The 19,891-nt window shown below is 46.2% G+C and overlaps 1 protein-coding gene across 1 annotated transcript in view; it reads right to left on the minus strand.

The window, feature by feature from the left end:
* Positions 1 to 2,818: 2,818 nt before the first annotated feature.
* LOC144169158 (uncharacterized) overlaps positions 2,819 to 19,891 on the minus strand; it is a 32,672-nt gene continuing 15,599 nt past the window's right edge. The window contains exons 3-5 of the mRNA XM_077698189.1: positions 17,513 to 17,607; positions 10,383 to 10,481; positions 2,819 to 3,000 (exon numbers count right to left, since the gene is read on the minus strand). Of these exons, the coding sequence (XP_077554315.1) occupies positions 2,819 to 3,000; positions 10,383 to 10,481; positions 17,513 to 17,607 (376 nt within the window). The remainder of the gene's footprint in view (positions 3,001 to 10,382; positions 10,482 to 17,512; positions 17,608 to 19,891) is intronic.

Below are 19,891 nucleotides of genomic sequence, written 5' to 3' on the forward strand. Positions count from 1 at the left end.
TCCTGACTTGCCACATTCAAGCCTCAGGGTTTCTCAAAGTTGAACGTTTAAGTAAAGATGAAACCTACGCGTGCAAGGAACCCCACTATAAATAAAGATTGCAGACCCACCTAGCTCGTCGGATGATCGGTGACAATACTGAGCCTGATACCGAGGAAAAGAATACATGTTATGGTCTGCGTCGCAAATCCACGTTTTCGAAAGGCAGATAAAGAAAACTGGTGGTGCAGTACGGAGTGTCATTCAATAGCTTCTTTAGAGCGTCCTAATTGTATGCTATCTCTGTTCCCTGGAAATAAAGCATCCAGTTTGTATAAACTCCTGCGTCTTGTCTCTCACTGCCTTGTAGTTACGGTACCCCATTATGCGTGTTTCTGAGCCTTGCCCTATTGGACACATCGACTTGCGAAGGCTGCTGTTCACCTAGTATGGCTCTTTGCACTTTCACACTAAATGAGATGCACCTTACAGTGAAGTTAGTTTCCGTTTCAGTTACGCCGCATGGGCTTTTTTATGTAAAGTACCAAGTGCGCCGTTTAAAGAACAATGGGTTTAATACACTCAGATTTCTTTCAGCCGATAAAAGTTTCAATTACCTTCTGTATCCTCACTACTTGTTCCAATGTTTCCCACGGCCTGTTGGATCACTTGTTCTCACCTTCGTTTGCAGCGAAGTCATCCGTCACCATGTTTGTTCGTTTTGTTTTTTGTCCATTGCTGATTTAACGCTTGTTTGAAACCGTCGACCACTTCATATTGTAGGTAGAGGTTGGTAGCCAGGGTGGTATTCTCTTTAACGTCTACCGATTGTTTGGCTTGCCCAGAAGAGCGTTTATTTCACTCTCAACAAATTTCTAGACAGACCCCGCTCTTTGTCTACGAATCATAGATCAAACTCTTTTCGATTTAATTTGTCTATGTACTGGGTATTGCAGAATAATTCGAACTGCCTTGGCTTCTTCCTGTCCTTAGCAGCACAAAATATCCCACTATAGTGCTCTAAAACCTTCACTTCTTTTTCTAGCCTCTCTTATTGTACAAAATGTCCGCTTTTATCTGAGGCCTCATTTATTAGCACAGCTGATATTGCCTTCCAAGCCTGAGTTCTAATCTGGCAAAAAACGTTGCCAAATGGGAAACCCAGGGCAGGCGGTGCGCACTTCGTGCGCCCTAATAAAACAGTCGAATTTTTCCGCTAATGTGAAATGATATCATAACAGCTGTAGATGTAGGAGGGCAACTTATAAGATATAATTCGCGGTTTCCTCACGAAGACAACTATGTACTTGAGGAGCACCGAATTTGTTTTATAGTGTGTAGGTTTAGGGTTATTAGAGTGACTTAAATGTTGTACTTAGTCACCAAACAACGTTGACGCGGGAAGCGTTGTGTAAACTGCGTAACTAAAATTTACGCTTCATACATCACTTTCTTGGTAACTTGAGCGAGATATATACTCCGAGGCTTGTGGTACCGGGGTTTTTGCACCCGGCCGCTGTTTCCCAGAAAGACACTGAGCCCCCTCAATCCCACCTTTACTGGGAGTCCCGCTCCGCCATGGTCCATTGCTCAGCCGAACCGGGTGCACACACGTAGCTCAGCCGAGTCCGCCATGCTTTAATCCCGCTCATCTCGCGCAACATCTTCATCCACACCCAGCACATGTTCATCCCGTGGGATTGTCCCCAACCACTATTGCCGGGTTCCCACAGACTACAGAGCGCCATCTGTAAAAATAGCTGGGCTCACAAATTGATGTATCAAATTTACGCAGGCCGTTTTACAATATAGCTGTTTACCCAAACACACCCTGTGAGATACTCTGGCAAAAAAGGTGACATAGGCTTGAGTAGTAGTAACGTACGCCAGAGGATGACAGTGGTGTGCCTAAAATTCTGATATCCGACCTGTCAAAATACAATAAAAATTGGCCTGCACCAGTAATATGTAACGGTATCCGACTGCAAACATACCGAATAACAATATATAAATGAAATGAAAACGTCTGCCAACATACCTCTGTAAAAAATGTACCTGCATGGCGTCAGAGGGGCAGTAGTTCTGGTTGTTGACTTTTCTACAGAATTTCAAACTTTTTGTCGTTGGGTTGGCTGAGTTCATTCTGCAAATGTAGGAACCCCTATACCTTATAAATTGCAGGTAGGTGTAGTAGTGCATTCTGCAGCTCTGTTAACTTTATTTTAGCCCTGCTGTACTCTTCGTGATTTATAAAACACAACCCCAACATTTTGCTTTAATAATGGCAGGATCATGGGGAGAAAAGAATGCCTTAACGTGTTCTACCACTTAATAAGATGCTACAAATACCCAGGCTTACATTTACCGTAACGAGCTGAGTGATCTTTACTGTAAAAAAACGCAAGTGCCCTAAGCCGTTGTTCAAACATGACTTGATGACAGGCAGTGTTTCTGACACTGTCAAGTGGTATAAATTACAGCACAATTTAATGTTAAAACTTCTTTGTGCTTTCTTTACAATAAGCCGCCCGTGCTAATGAATATCTTCAAATCTTGAGGTATTTACTAAAGAACATGGCGAAGGACATGGTCTATAACTACATTACCGGTGGTTTGTGAAGTGGTGGCTCACGCTGCAATTCAGAAACCATATTGCCTCTACCCACCTTTTCCATACATACAAACTCCGTTGATGAATGGCAATAAGTATAGTGTCACTAAAATATGTAGCAAAAAAGAGACAGAAACTTCAGTTCATTGAACATTTATGAATTACCATAATGGCATGTTGCGACGCAAACAGCTTTTGTGTCTTTTTGTAGAGCAGAAACACGCAGTTTTAATCACTCCCGCACAGGTCAGGCCGGTGTGCATTATAGTTTATACTTAGGTTGCATTTGGTCTTAAAATACTCTTCGCAGCATGTCCCTTTAGGCAGACGTATTTTTGTATCATTTCTTCTTATTTGTCTTTTCCAGAGTTCGCACTTTTGAATGAGTCTATTGTTTCTTTTGTGTGAACCTGAAACCCCAAAACAGTGTTCCATATGTTACACAAACGAGCCTTTTTTATTTGTGCTGTAACAAAGGTATTGATACCACGTGGCGTGTTATAAATATTTGAATTTCTGCAATGTAATGAAATTACGTGTTTAATGTGCCGTTCAATTGCGTTACATGCGGGGAATTTTCCCGTTTTCAGAGAATTCGCGGCTGCAAAGTTTGCGAAAATAGAAAAAGGGAATCTTTATTAGACGCAGGGAATTTTAAAAGTCATGGAGTAAAAAGGCAAAACTAATAGCAGTAAATTGGACCTCGCATCCTCATAACTTTGTTTTGCTGTAAAAAGACACCTTAACCCTCCGGCGAATTATGTTCAAATACCCGCCGTAGTATTCGTGAAAGCCACAAGCATCCAAGAACACTTCCAATCAAGTTCATAAAACATTAGTGAGCAGAGGGGAACGAATGCTTCCTGAGAAAAATCTATAGTGAAGCGTGAAGTGGCGGCTGCTTAAGGGGCTGAAGCCTGCTCACATGTATTTCTGCGCAATATACAAAAATTTGTCCCCTAGCCATGCTGTGAAGGTGGCTAGAAAGCAAAGCTTTAAACGACCCCCACAGCAATTGCCCATGTGACGTCACTTGAATTCACACTCGTGGCTCTAGAAAGAGTAAAACCAGAAATTTTGCCAGCCGTTAACTCGAATTTGCGGGGGAGGCGCGTGCAGAACGCAGCAGCCTGGGCACGGCCGGGCTGGAGCGGTGGACTCCGCCGCTGTAGCCCGGTCGTTTGTTGGCAGAAAGAAAACGGAGAGCACTGTCTTTTGTAGGGTGAGACAACAGAACATAGCCATTGTGATGTGCTATCTCGGGGCTACACCACCGCGTGACAGAAGTGCAGACACCGACGGCACGTGTGTTCGGTGATTCCCATTTATACAACTGGTTAGTTTAGTAAGTTTGAGAATTGCGAGAACGGTTAGGGAACTTTTATAATCGCTCCATTCTCCTTTTCTAGCACTTCTGAAAACACAACAGAATTGGTATTCCGCAATTTAGAAAACGAAGTTTATTCGTGCGAAGCAGTGGGCAAAAGGTTGCGTTTCTTCAGCGGCCATACGTCTGTAGGTGGTCTCTACATTTTGTTTTACCCCTTTGGAAACCAATCCTTAAATTCCGTCGGGTCCGGGTTACCCAGGAGGTGCTGTCGAACACGTTAATCGAGCCGTGCGAAGGAAGCGCGCAATAGACGCCAAGCTGGGCCAAAACAGGTTCAAAACTACCGTCGCTAAATCATGCAAGAAAGCCGTCTCCCGACGCACCCGTTGAAGGGACGAGGCACCTGCGCACGGGGAACGCTGGGTAACCATTCGCCGCCCCATCTGCACTGTTCCGTGAGTGAAAAAAGCCCTCCCCCTCACCGGCCGCGATGGGAGTTTCTTGTCCCAAACGCCACGAAGTAACCGTTAGAGGTAGGAACTGGTTAGAGGAAGGAACTGGTAGAGGAAGGAACTGGTAGAGGAAGGAACTGGTAGAGGTTTGAAGCTTTGCTTTAAAATGTATTCCGGGTGCGCGTTAGTCCGCGTGCTGTCAACAACAGATGGCGCAAGAAGTTTCGGTGCTGAGCTAAAATTACCTTAATTACCCAACATTAGGTTTTTTTACGTGCACTATTAACAGCTTTAGCGTGCAAACGGAGCATGCGGTTTGCTACAGAGCGTAAAATAAACAGTGAAATGCTGCTCAGCGGCAATTTTAGTGGAATACTGTTAGCGCTCAAATTATAATTCTCTTACGCCTGAGAAAAACCAATAAATAAGTACTTTTATTTATTTTCCTCGAATACACCCACTGTTTTGTTTTCCTGAACAATGTCGACAAATAATGAGCATTCTAACGGTTGCGAAATGCTTTGCCAATATGAATGTCCCGTTAAGAAGTTTTCCAACTTTTCATCGGCCGGCGGAATTGATTTCGACAAAGCAATGTTGTACGCGTTCTCCAAAACAGGAACGAAAGCTCGTTCCTCGTTCCTGCCAAATTTTGGAATGATTTCCCGTTACAGGTTCATTTATTTCGAAATGTACGCGTTCCAGTTGAACATCCTGCATTGGAGCGTCTCGTTACATTAACGTTACATTACATTAAAAATCCGAAGATTTGTACACAAGCAATAGATCACGTGATCCACCTTCTCACTCTCACTTAAACTCCCAGGTACTCGTCACAGTAAAAGTATAACAGTTTGAAACCGACTAACTAAAGCAACTCTAAATGCTGGTCGCCGACCTTCGGGCGGCCTTTCCCAGGCGACGAAATTAAGCCCAACAATGACGAAATTCCTGTCCTGTGTCAACACGACACCTGCAATACAAAAGGACCTGGCACCCCCGTCGACCCATTCCAGGCAGATAGGCGACAGGCCGCGCCGTCACAAACTGCACGCGTACTCTGTAACTTGGAGCAGGACAAAATCCCCAGACACTGCAGTGCGCCCACCTCTATTGATAGCCGGTGACCCTCCGAATGACCTCACATCGGGCGCAACTCCCGCGACAACCACGCACCCGCGCCTCGCGCTCACTAATGCGGTAATTACTCCTGACAGTGTATAGATACGGTGGTATCACAAAGAACCGCGCCGCGCCGCTCGGACTTCAACCTTTCCCTGGCAGGGAACAATTTTATCGGCCAGACGCGCATCCTGGCCTCCCCAAACAAACAATGAAAGGTGAAAAGCATCCTCGCGGCGTCGCTATTCACACTTTCAAACGCCGCGTAAGCTCAACCGGCATAACACCAAGCACAAGCTGCGGCAGGCTGTGTGATAACTCTTCTTCCTTTGACCTTCGGAGAAGCACGCTCCGCTGAAAGGGGGGGGGGGGGGGCGGGGGGGCAACTTGGCCAGCTTATAGGAAGAGAAACACAGTAGCGACTCGTGGATTATTGTGCTCGAGCCTTCACATCAAAAACAGCCTCCTCCTAGCGATGTAACGTTTGCAGAAGGAACGCAGTTCCTGTCGTTCCTACATAAACATAACGAGTAACTGTTACAGTTCCACCGACCCTCCATGGAATAGTGGCGTTCGTCCCTTACTCCAAAAGAAGAGCTAGTTCCAGGAACCGCGTTCCTTGGAGCGCCGTTCTGTGCAACACTGGGCCTGTTCGATGTTCCACTTCTGGCTGCCCGGGGCTTGCCGCGGGCTGCCAGACGCGAGAGCCGGTCATTCGTTTTTCTCGGGCAGCCCGAAATGTCACTTCCGGCGGCGCCAGAACGTCTTCGATTTTTCTGGGTCGGCAACTTCTGGCTCCCCGCAAGCTGCCAGAGCCACCCGGGCGTTCGTGGTCTGGCAGCGAGCGGGCACGGATCTGGCAGATAGCAGACGACGATGCTAGGAGAGGACAAAAGGAGAGCGGCTCGGCCAGTTTTAAAATAAAATTGCGAATATTTTTTGTTATTTCGGATTTGATTGTTTGGAGGTTATTTATTTGATCTGAAAAATCACGTTCGCGCATATTTAAGTTGATTTTTCTCTTTGCAACACCCGTTTTTTTGAACGAGAAGTGAGGTGACATATGATTCGCCCCTAAACGGCTATTTACGGTGCGTCTTCTGGCAGACATGGAGGGCCTATTTCAGCTCGTGGGCGAGGACGGAGTCGCAATTCTAGATGAGGGCATGTCTTTGTTTATTACTTCATGTAAGGGGTTCTAAGCGAGTACATTGGTTGTCTGCGCGTCACGAATGAAAGTTTTTTTATTCCTTCGGAAATGAAAAAAACTCTCCCGCCGCACTCTGCGTAGTCGGCGCTGCCAGGAGAGCCGGCGAACACGTCGGTGAGCACTATATCCGCATTGCAGATACCCTGGAGTACGATGGAGTAAAACTTCTTGCGATTGTAGTAACTCCCTTCGGAATCCGAGGGTCTAGAAATGCGGCACCCATAAACCGCTCCGATCATGTCCGGCAGTCCTCCGCCTCCTCGACGAACGAGTGTGGAACGCCCGCTTGTTTAGCTCCAATACTGCTCAGTCCGGCCAGACTATTTCCCGTCGGCTGATAGAAATAAACAAATGAGATGGCTCGGTAGACTGTGGCGTGAACAGATGACTCGCTCACGTCGAATTCCCGATCATGTACGACAGGGCAATCAGGTCGGTCTTCTGGGCAGGCATTTCGGGGCGCCCTCGCAGGCCTTCGGGGTAGAATCAGGAGTGTAGAAATTCGGCCACCAGGGCTGCCACTGTACGTCGCGACAGGCGAAACAGTCTCATAAACTTGAACTCCAGGTAGGTCGGCACAACGTTCTCCGCGTCGAGGGCTACGCGGTGCCGTTCTTCCCGCTGAACCATCGCGAGGACGACGCACACATTGAAAACGTCGGCTTCGCAATCGTACTCTTCATCTTCAAGATGACGGTGGCACGCTAACAACGCGTCGGGGAGAGCAGCGAGCGTACTTCTTGCGTCGTCCGACATTGTGCCGCTGAAACTGTAGCAGACGACCGAAAAAAAGTTGCTCCGCAGCGCTCGGTCCCGGCTTCCGGTGTATCCCGAAGCGCTTGAACAACGTAATCATGACGCAACATCCCGCCCGAGAGCAAGCTTCTGGCAGCCCACGGGCTGGCAGAAAGCCCGTAAATCGAACAGGCCCACCGACGCAAAGGCAGCCAGGGATACAAACACAACAACATTTTCGGCTTCCAGTCGCCAAAAAAGACCAATGTCGTTTAACCTAGTTCGGAAGCACACAACAGTCGCATTCGCAGGTGCAACGCAAGCCGCTTGCAAGGTAAAGGTAGCGGCGGCGACACACATGTGACTTTTGTTCCCGCCTAGCGAGACAAACAAGCTTTTGATGGTAAAGTTCATTGTGCTTGTCAAGTAGCGACGGGAACGGCCGCAAAGTCCCCCAGCAACAAGCAGGAGGTCCAACTAGGCTTTCGGCTTCATATTCCTAGGAAAGGTTAAGCAGCCCCAAAAATTTGGTATAATAAATTTGGTATAAAAATTTGGTATAAGGGACGTGTCTCTTCAGTCGACTCTGAAATATGGGACTGCAAGGTAATATGTACCGGCTCATTAAAAGCTTCTACCCTTCGACGCCAAAGGCTTCAGCACTTCGACGCAAGTAGTTCTGAACTCTCCTTAAAGGCCAACTGCTCTCAAAATTTGGACCTTTTGAAAACCAATTTTCGTATAGTCTTCTTAAAAAGAAAGCAACATGCAGAATACAAAAGCTGAAATACGCGCGTGGACGCCGCAAGCAGCCAGCAAAATTCGGCGATTTTGAAACCGAAACGGAGGAGAGCGCGGCCTTTGTAGTGACGTTTCAACCGTCCAGACAGACGGTTGCAACCGGCCGGATGGTCACCAGCTTGGGAGAAAGCCTGCGGGCAAGCTCTACGCGTGCACGGGGCAGCGAATCGGTGAAGCGTGCGCAGCAGAGCTCGACCGGTTCTCCAGCTGCGTGGCTGGCCAAAAGAAGAAACCCGGTCGGATGGAACGTCACAGGTGCGTCATGGCTGTTTACGTGATTCGCCGGCAGGTGCAGCGGGATCTGCGGCGGAGCTTTCTTTAACGCTTCTGACTGAATAACGAGGCGTTTCACGGGGCTACCACATGTGTCCCAGCTGACTTGTGGGTACTTACAACGCATCGAAAATAAATTTGGTCGAGGTGAAATTTGAGTGCAGTAGGGCTTTAAAGAAAATCGCACAGAAAAAATTCCTAAGCTCTAAATGTTCTATTTAACGAAAGTAAGGTTCTGTAGAGAATACTACCAAGAAAACAGAAACAATTGTCCTTTGACGACGCGTCTTAAGAACCATGTACAGCGGTAATGCTTGAGCAGGGCAGTCCTTAAAATACCACAAAAATGAAATTCCAAAAACACGAAAAGAAATTCGAGCAGAAGCGACCGCATCGAGCATCCACTCTGTGGCAGTCGCACTGCCCTCGTTGACAGCAATACAGGTTATGCTCATAATGCTACTGCCATCAAACTTCCCCGTACGCAGGACAGAAAACTTATTATTAATGAAAACCTGAGCGCACTCCGTTTTGCTAACCTCCAGAATAGGATTCTCTCTTATTTGGAACACAGACGATGCCAAATGGTCTGCAAAATTTAATTGGTACGTTTTACGGCACAGGGCGCAAGTGATCAATAACAAAGCAAGCATGGCTTCAATGAATCCGCTTCCAAAGTTGTTTCCGCCCTCCTTGAAGTCTTAGTAGGACGGAGCCCAAGCATTTGAAGCCGTGCGCTTGAGCCCTTCGTTTTTGTCAACCCGTTTAAGTTCCGGAAAATTATGAGTACTTTTCAGATGAGTCGTTATCCAGGGTTTGTTTGAATCTCATATGAATTCTGAGACTGTCTGAATATATGTCAGTTATGAGTCGAACAGATTTCTCAGCCCACAAGAGTCGTTACAAAAAGGGAGTCTATGTGAGTCGTGAGCTTGAGATAAGGTCCAAGTTATTGCGGCTTGTGATTAAGGATGAGACGTATACTTGCTCAGAGCTCGCGTTTGATTAAAAAAACTTAAACGCGCGCAGTGATAAGATCGACATGTTGCAACACTAGGTGCACAGCTCAGCAGTCAGCCTAAGTTTAAGTGGCGGTTTATTACAAAGTAAATAAATTTGGGAAGGTTGAGTCCCTCGCTTATTAAGCATTCGCTGAGCTACGTGTGAGAATATTGCGCGACTCGCACGAAAAAAGATATGCGGAGTGTGGTTGCTGGTAATACCAATTTATACTTGTTCGAGCGCTTTTGTTTCGCTTGATATGTCGTAGCATTTTTGTTGAGCATACCGACGGGACAAGAAACGTCGGACTGATGACACTGCTTATGGCGGCTAGGTCCTAATGTGACTGCATATGCACATCGGTCAGTAAGATAAAGTCTTCGCATGAGTTGAGCACAAGCGCATCCAATCGCGCTGCTTTATCCCTACGGCTCTAATTTGGGATTAGGCCAAACACAAATGTTTTTTTCTTTCAGGAGCAACCTGGAAATCCTTATGATATATTTAGTTCTGCCACTTTGCAGAGGCGCGAGCACTCACCATCCTCAATCCGGTGTGAGCGATCAAACCGCTCTTATATCCACCCAAAGAATCTGCATTTTTTTGTACGGTTTAGCTTTAAAAGAATACACCGTGTGCCTGCTTTTTCTTAAGCGGAAGCTTAGACCTTAGACTCTCATTCTCGAACTACAATGTTTCGGCGAAAAGTTCCAGTCTGCCTGACTCCTCCCCGCGTAGGTGGCATGCACCGCCGGAAATACAAACCTACCAGCGCGAGCTCTCGTGATGATCACGTATAGTGAAAAGATAACTTCCACAAGTAACTGAAGCGAGAGGAGATTTCTTAATTAATATTGAAGTACTCACGAATTAGTTTGGTTTCATCGGTGAGTACTTGAATCACGGCGCAGTTCTTTCTCGTATAGACGAACTTCCACTTGGCAGCAGGAATGTGGTATCCCTCACCTAGTTACAGACAACATAGAAGTATTAACGTCAGCAAAGAGAAGAAATAAAGCATATAATTACTAGAACAAAAAGGAAAGGTTGAATAATGCAAACAACAATCTGCTTGCTTTCTCAAGGGATCCACTCTGTTACCCTTAATGACCAGCGGTTATCTTGCCTTCGCATTACATGACCTGCCCACGTCCATTTCTTCTTCTTAATTTCTACTAATATGTCTTTAACACCAGTTTGCTCCCTGACCCACTCCGCTCTCTTCTTGTCCCTTAATGTTACACCTATCATTTTCCGCTCCATTGCCCGCTGAGTCGTTCTCAATTTAAGTTGAACCCTCTTAGTGAGCGTCCAAGTTTCTGCCCCGTAGGTGAGTACCGGTAAGATGCAGCTGTCATACACTTTCTTCTTCAGCGACAATGGTAGGCTGCTATTCATTATCTGAGAATGTCTGCCATATGCACCCCACCCCACTCTGATCCTTCTAATTATCTCTGCCTCATGGTTGGGATCTAATGTCACAACTTGGCCTAAGTAGATATATTCGCTTACCACTTCCACTGCCTCGCCACCTATTTCAAACTGCTGTGCTGTCCCGAGGTTATTGATCATTACTTTAGTTTTCTGCATATTAATTTTCAGGCCCACGGTTCTACTCTGTTCGCCCAGTGCGGAAAGCATGCTTTGCAATTCGTCCCCCGAGTTACTTAGCAAGGCAACGTCATCAGCAAATCTGAGGTTACTGAGGTATTCTCCATTACCCTTACTCCAACCTGTTCCCAATCCAACGTTCTGAATACTTCTTGTAAACATGCTGTGAATAGCATTGGAGAGATTGTGTCTCCTTGTCTGACACCCTTCCTTATAGGTATTTTACTCCTCTCCCTATGAAGGATGATGATGGCTGTAGACCCATTGTAGATACCCTCTAGTATTCTTACATAATGCTCGTCTACCCCCTGGTTCCGTAATGCCTGAATGACTGCTAGGGTTTCGACCGAGTCAAATGCTTTCTCATAATCTATGAAGGCTATATATAGGGGTTCAGTATACTCAGCGCACTTCTCTATCACCTGATTGATCGTGTGAATATGGTCCATTGTTGAATAACCTTTACGGAACCCTGCTTGTTCTTTAGGTTGACTGAAATCTAAGGTTGCAGAAATTCGGTTAGCGATTACCTTGGTAAATACCTTGTAGACGACTGACAGTAAGCTGATCGGCCTGTAAATTTTCAAGTCCTTCATGTCGCCTTTCTTATGGATTAGGATAATGTTCGCGTTCTTCCAAGATTCCGGTACCATTGCGGTCATTAGGCATTGCGTATTCAGGTTTGCCAGTTTTTCAAGTACAATTTCTCGGCCATCCTTCAAGAGGTCTGCTGTTATCTGATCCTCACCAGGTGCTTTGCCCCCTTTCAATTCTTTCAAAGCCTTCCTTACTTCTTCAGTCGTTACTGGTCGGATGTCTATCTCCTGTGAGCTACTGTCTCGTTCGGCATTATCCTGTATGTCCTGGCTACTGTACAGATCCCTATAGAACTCCTCGGCCACTGTGACTATTTTATCCCTATTTGAGATGACATTGCCTTGCTTATCCTTAAGTGCGTACATCTGATTTTTCCCCACGCCAAGACGTCTCTTCACTGCTTTCAGGCTACTTCCGTTGTTTACAGCGTATTCGATCCTCTCCATATTATACTTCCGTATGTCAGCTGTCTTACGCTTATTGATTAACTTCGAGATTGATTGATTGATTGATTGTAGGGTTTAACGCGCCGACGCAACGCAGGCGATGAGGCGCGCCGTAGTGGAGGGCTCCGGATTAATTTTGACCGCCTGGGGATCTTTAACGTGCGCCGAAGTCTCGTACACACGGGCGTTTTTGCTTTTCGCCTCCATCAGAAAAGCCGCCGCCGCGGCCGGGAATCGAACCCGCGACCTTGTGCTCAGCAGCGCAACGCCTTAGCCACTGAGCCACCGCGGCGGGTGATTAACTTCGAGAGCTCCACTAGTTCTATTCTGTCAGCTGCGGTGGAGATTCTCATGGTTTGCCGTTTCCTGATTAGATCTTTCGTCTCCTGTGAAAGTTTACCAGTATCCTGTCTAGCCATAGTTTGCCCGACTTCTACTGCGCACTCCGTGATAATCCGTGTAAGGTTCTCACTGGCTTCCTGTGTTGTAAACTCGGCTTCCTCGTTAAGAGCGGAATATCGGTTCTGCAGCGCAATCCTGAATTCTTCTACTTTACGTCTTACTGTTAGATCATTTATCGGCTTCTTTCATAGTAGCTTGTTGCGGTCCCTCCTCAAATCTAGCCTAATTCGAGATCTTACCATACGGTGGTCACTACACCTTACCCTTCCGAGCACTTCCAGATCCTGCACGACGCCAGGGTTATCGCATAATATGAAGTCTATTTCATTTTTGTGGTAGCAATGGCGTAGAGGTAGAACACCCGCCTCGCGTGCAGAAGGACCGTGGTTCGAATCCTGGTGCCGGACAATTCCCACCGGATTAGAAAAAAAAAATCTGCGTATTGATGGAATTGCAAAAAGGGGTTTGGGGTGCGGCCTGACCCCGGCGACCATTGCCGGCAATGAACTCCCTCACCAGAGCCGGATTGGCCACCCTGGTGTAGTAATGGCCACAACCTCCCATGAATACGCCATTTCTATCGACCAAAAGGGCCTAAATAATGATTTAGGTCGTGTTTTCCCTTCAAAAAAGCGTAAATAAAATCATGCACCATCCATTTAACTACGACGATGGTTGACCACGAAGCTATCTCGTGACATATCATTTCGCTGTCGCCTGAGTTCTCGTGACATATCATTTCGCTGTCGCCTGAGTTGACCGCATTGACCATGTCAAAATTAATGTATACGATAGACGCCGGCTTGATAACGCGAGGGAGCCAGGCTCAATTTTGGCCACAGGAAGCGTTTTTTCTTTCACTTCACCCACGATTATTCATCGCCATCGTGGCGTTTCAGCGGGGCTTTTTTCGAGTCACAGATGCCATCAGTGACAACACTACAACACTAAAGCTTCACCACAGATAGTAACAGAGCGCAGACCCTAGTGTCCGTTTAGAGCACTTACGCACCCTTTCAAGCCATGGATGAACGGCCCTCAGCATCGCCGCGCGTCTGCGCGCTTCGCTAAAATACATTCCAAATCACCCGTCGGCATTCCATATGGCGATGTCTATCCTCGGCATAAATCAGCATCCACGCCAGCGAGCATCGCAGCGAGCATCGCAAAGCGGCCTGTAGCTTCGTAGTTTTCAGTCCCCCTTAAGCGCTTCGATGTTTGATAACGTGGTTCCGCAATGGTAAGCGCCGTTCCGTTCACCGAAAAATAACCAAATCTTTCTTCTTTAACAGCAGACGGCTGCCATCAGACCAATTCATTGCACGCTTTTTTTTGTTGGAAAGCTATTACCAAAGTTTAATGTAATTCTAATGGTGCATTCTTTTCATGACTAACTTGGCCTGCATCGTATAGATGGCGACTGTGCCGTAGCTTTTTAGGAGTAAACGAGGGAGCTCCAGCAAACTTTTAGATGCAACGCATCTCATGCTCGCCCCTCTATCCTTCCTGCGTCTGTCCGGCGTTGTCCGCACCGCTGCGCCTCTCCTCCTCTCCTCTCTCCGATAGCGAACACTATCTCCCAAACAGCTGCGGGTTGGTGCACCGCGCTCTCACTCCGTTGCTAGGCGCCGGTGGGCGGCGCTGCGCGTGCTGCGCATGTGCAGTACTATCTCTCTTCGCGCTCTCCTCTCCTTCGGGCGCTGTGAATATAAAGCGACATTCCGCGCTCCGACGGTCTCAGTCGACGGTCGTCCGCGTTACGCTTGCACTCTCTCGCAGTGCTCGACGATTGCTTGATGCAATCGTCGAGCCCCTAACTGTGCACTTTACTGACCACAAAGCAATTATTCTCGTCTGCAATAAAGACCGTACCTGAGCATACGTGTACTGCATGTGCATTGCATGGTGAAAATGGAAAATTACGCCCACCTCTCCTTCGCGTGAGAATCCCTGCTATAAGCGTAAACAATACGATGGAAAACGCCAATGGAACCCCCCATGAGATGCGTTGCATCACACCAGGGTACCTGCGAGGGGAGGTGGGCGTAATTTTTTTGTATTATTCTCATCACTAGGCTAATCTGAAAGATCGGTTCGTGGTAAACGGACGTTATCAGTGCCACAATTTCTAAATAATGACAGCAACTACGAACATATTCGTTGACGCCCAGGCATTATACGCCGCATTTTTAGCCTCATCCCGGTGCTGGATTGGCCGAGTGGTTAACAGAACGTACTCTTGTTTTGAAGATACGTGGTTGAACCTCGCTGTGGCTTCCTTTTTTGTGTGCGAGCGTTCCACGAGGTACATCGTGTTGTTGGGTGTGTTGCTGAATCATTCTAAGTATTGAAAAACTACGCATAAAGAACAATACAATGAGGAAAGGACAGGACGGGCGCAGATCTGCACCCATCCTGTCCTTTTTGTACGGTCTTGTCCTTTATGCGCAAGTTTTGAAACCAAAATTCTCAGGAGGTCTTTTTAATCAGGATACGCAACTGTTTCTCGACTTTCGGTGAACCCAAGAGTAGAATTCACGTCAAGCCTCAGTACCAAAACAGAGCGCACACTTCACACTCTGAATCGCTCGGGCATCACTTTAAGCCAAATTTCCTTATAAACAGCCGCCCTAGTAACCACAAAATAGCTTGAACGGTAAGCCAGCGTACAGAAAAAAATGGCCTGCAACACACATCAACGCAGCGACGGCCGGGTGTCTTCGGCGCCCCGTCTCCGCCTCCTGCTACTTATGGGCATCTAACGGCGAGGTTGTCGTGCTGCCGCCACACGACACCATCGATAAGCGTGGAGAGGAGCTTCCGAGGTCAATCAACCATGGGCGTAAAACTTCCGGAACACAGACGTTCCGCTGCCCTAATTGGTCCCGCGATGAGCCGTCATTGGAGAGAGTGGGCAGCGAGCGTCGGTTTTCGAGAGATGGAGCAACAGTCAATTTACATGTATTTTAGTATTTAAAATTTGAATAACTTTCAATTCTCTACTGATCGTAATTTTTTTTGTCTGTCTCTGAATGACACGTAGAATAGAAATATACCCCGAAAAGTACCATAAAGAAAACATTGAGGGCCCTTTAAGTATTGGATACCTCAACGTTGTGACTGACTTCATGCAAAGCATTGTCAAAATATTTGAAACGCCAAGCTACGTATGCACCTGAAATCGTTAAACTCCACGCGATGCGTGGGAGTTTTTGTAGTGACTAATCATAGCAGTGTTTACACTGTTCGCGCGCTTAATGCTGAGGTAGCGTTCTATGATCGCAAGGTTCTGTAAAGACCGCATCATTGAGCTATAACGTCGCTCTGGATTATAACCCCGTATTTTAACGAAAGCAGATTTAGGTAAATGTAGTATGGTACAGCCCTAATCTTTGCATTGAAATATATCTTCATCTACTGGCCGTTGGTGACCTCTGTTAACCCGAAGCCTCCCCAATGATTTCCAGCTACTCGGTAGCATGCCTTGGAAGTCGATTTTATGGACTGCAAGTTCTAAATTTTTTCCCTAAATTCGTCTTTAGACCTTTAATATTTCGTTGTATTGCTCCCCAGTCTCCACTCTTTTAAACAGGGTTAAGTAGCAGGCGTCTATTGTTCGATTCACCTAACGCGCTTTGCCGCTTTTTATGGTAATTACTGTTGCCGTATAAAGAAATCGTGTTTTTGAAATAATAATTTCAGTAAACACCTCAAAACGCAGTTTTGGAACGCCTAAATGATATCTTTAATATTATATGCATGGGTCTTAAGCTGGCTTAAGCTTAAACTTAAGCTTCTTAAGATGAAGTTGTTTGAAAGGAGGGGTAAGAAACACAAGTTCCACACCATCGCTTAGGGCCTTGAGTTTTGTTGTATACCAACCTTTTCAAGTACGGAGATACCTCACCGGTCACCACTACGGTATACCTTCCAAATACATCCCAGCCCATATAAATCCATCGCTTGAAGTTCTTTTGGTTTGCATCAGTACTGCTAACTTACCCGTGGTTGTTACATCCCTTCACTTATTCAAGGGGTCTGTAGGAATCGCACATGCAGACCTCAGAACATGTGTAAATACAAATCTACCACACAATAAATAAGGGCACATTTGTACAGGGTGTTCTTTGGGGCCTTACTGGAGTAGGGGATCCGCGCTACAGTAGCATTGCGGACAATCCCTCCTGGTACATCCACTCCTGTTCCTAATATGCTTACTCTTCAAATACATTAAATCAATTGACTGTTACCTTTTTCGCGCCATCGGCCAGTGTCACCTCTATTAGCAGTTGTTTTGCCGTTATATATGGGGATAGAGGCTTCTTACTCAATTGAGAACTGATTTATTGGCCTTCTACAAGGAAATGTTTGCGAAGAAACGCAAACATAAGTGTCTACAAATGTTATAGTTCTATTTTTACGGTTATTTACTGGCCGGGTGTTCATGAAGTATTTCCTGCTAAAACTGCCTAGTGAACCAATTCATCCGCGTTTCGACACATTTTACCGAGCAATATACAACAAAAGAGACGAGAGTTACAACCGAAGCTATAAAAATGTCAGGGAGCACCTAGTATCTTAGGCGTTAAAATGTTCACAAGAGAGTACCATCACGCGCAGGATTAAAGCGTTGCTTTTGAAAACTCAGCCCCCAAACACTGAACAATAATTAGGATACTGCGTTACGTATTGTAGCACAGGAGCTCTAGAATGGACCAAGGGGGGTGGGGGGGGTGGCTGCTGAAGACGACGAGAAGCCCATAGCGCCAAGCCAGCGGAAGACCCAACCAACATGCCTGTTCCCCAAACAGTACTCCCACCTGTTGTCTTCTATATACTGTAAACATAGTTAATTTAACCCCTTATCGTTTGTGTGGAGAGGTGAGGTGTTCCCCATACCTCTCGCCACACTTCTGCCGACTAATGGTAAGGATTACTCACCGCTGTCTTGCACAGCGTTCATCCTATTGCGCCTTCTCTTTCTTCTTTCCTTAAAGAATGTCATGTTTGCCCATGCATAGGGCCACCACTTGAGCCTGCCATTGCAAGTTATAAATTCACCTTTAACAATCAACAAGCATCTAGAAAAAATAACCTTCTCATTCATAAATGAATAAAATGAATTGGTATTCTTGCAGAACACCGCAAAAGCCCAATAACTGAAATAAAGACAATTTATTTGCGTTTTGGGCCCTCAGAAAAACCTTTTTTCAATGGTGCTATAGAGGTAACAAAATTTCTAAGTGAAGCTGGGCATCAGGTCATTGGCTAATATGGAAGACGGAGTTATTTGCTCGTTTCAAACGGTCGGTGATGTACATGTTTATGCCATTTCCCATACAACTTCTTTGATCTCTACAAATTCGGATTATGTCTCTCGCCACTCGCGTTCCTAGGGATTGGACGAACTGGCTTCTGCCACAGGAGTAGCACTTTCCTAAAAATTACGACATACCGCGGGTGTACGCACCCCTGGAGCTCTTACATTAGCAGCCATTTCATCACTCTGAAATGAAAAGCGCGCCATTATCTGTTGGTAGTTGTACCCTAGGTGTAGTCATTCGAGTTTTTGCGATCATCCCGTCATGCTTATAGGTGTTCTCGTCGATGCCGCCTTATATCCTAGGCTTAGAAGGATCACGATGTCACTCCTTCTACCATGAAAACGCCGCGTCATTGTGACAAATCACCTTCTAATTTATTACGGCTCAGCAATGCGATATTGCACCTTGTACTGCTCAATAGATTTGAAATCAGATTACCGTCGAATATGTCTTTGATGAGCAAGGTTGGGATCCCACACGCGCTACAAAAGAGCTGGTCGTAGGCATAAGCAAACAATTGTCGTTCGGAAGAATTCAGATACACTACCCTATTGTTAAATTCACGCAATTCATTACTTCACCTTCCGTTTTAACTACCCAAAATATTCCGCGAGTGAAACATTGAACGCAAGTGATTTTTTTATATGGTTTTTCCGTACATTAGCCCCGGCATAAAAACAAACCGAGATACCATCCAGAATGAATTACGTCGTGTTTTGGCGTCCCTTAAAAAGTAGCTTGCTTTATAAGTACGCCTGTCCCTATTTGAGCACAATCGACCGAAAACATTTCCTCTAGGTGAGGTTGCAGCTAAAAGCGAACATTTGAACATTGTTCGGTAACTACCTGTAAAACTGCGGAGCCCCAACATGCTTTGTACTGCAACTTGTTTTCTTGTAAATTTTATCGACGTAATTAAATGCAGCTTGTCCTGCATCCCATTTTTTCGCACACTTTTGCGCATGACCAGTATACATGACCTGTGTGTAAGAGGGTAATTACATCACAGTGACTGCCACCGTTGTCCAATGACTTATGTTGCTTTTGTCGTTTCGAACGTCCCGGCGTCGGCGTGGACTGTGTTTACATAGTTTCGGAGCTTTTCTTACCAGAATTTGATCCTAGCTCCTTGTGGAGGTTTGGGTTGCTTTTTCGGTAGTGAGAGGGCTTTTATGGGGAACCCCTGGACCGGTGACATATATCCATCCTGGCGTCCAGACGTTTTTGTCTGGAGGTGCGGCATGTATTCGACTGTATGGCCAGTCCCATTTTTTTTTCTCCAGAAACGCCCTTTGTACAAGGAGAGTAGGAGGATCACTGCCCCCTGATATATTCAGTTTTTATAAGACAGAATTCAGGACCCGGGCAGCGATCATGCGGGTAAGCTTCTGGTACGGCAGCCTCACCGATATCCGTGTCATGAGAAGTGCGGACCAAAGTGTCATCGTTTTCTATGTTTGCGCTCTTACCTGGTATTGGCATTTTACAATGTGGTCGCGAAGTTCAAATATTTCTGTATTTCGGCAATTGTGTGACCGACTCTCCCGCTTCACGGTAGGATCTTGCAATTATTCTTAAGTGGCTGTTTTCTGATATCCCATCCTGACCTGTTTTAACTTGTTTGATAAATTGACCACTTGGCGCCATTGACTTTTTTCCGGACAGATCTTGCGGTGGTCACCTGGCCACGAAAAATCATCTTAACACTCTTGTAATTTGAAGCCATACACTCGGTTTTATTTTTATTGGGACTCATTTGTTTCTGTGTTTATTACAGGTTTTCAAGGGTTTTAGAAAGCATGGCGTTAACCTTTTTGCACACTTGTGCCACAATACTGGCTAGCGCCGTCATTAGCATCGTGTAGGGAGGTGTTTTGGCGGTGGTGTAAGTTAGGGGCACGGCTCGCGACCGTGTAAGCCGAGCATCCGACTACCCATGGCGCGTGAACGTGAACTTCATTGGGCAGGCGGAGCGACTCCCTGAATCACGTATCTT

This window comes from Haemaphysalis longicornis, unplaced genomic scaffold (genome assembly GCF_048455015.1).
Source record: "Haemaphysalis longicornis isolate Haplotype H1 unplaced genomic scaffold, Haemaphysalis longicornis Haplotype H1 scaffold_2, whole genome shotgun sequence".
NCBI lineage: Eukaryota > Metazoa > Arthropoda > Arachnida > Ixodida > Ixodidae > Haemaphysalis > Haemaphysalis longicornis.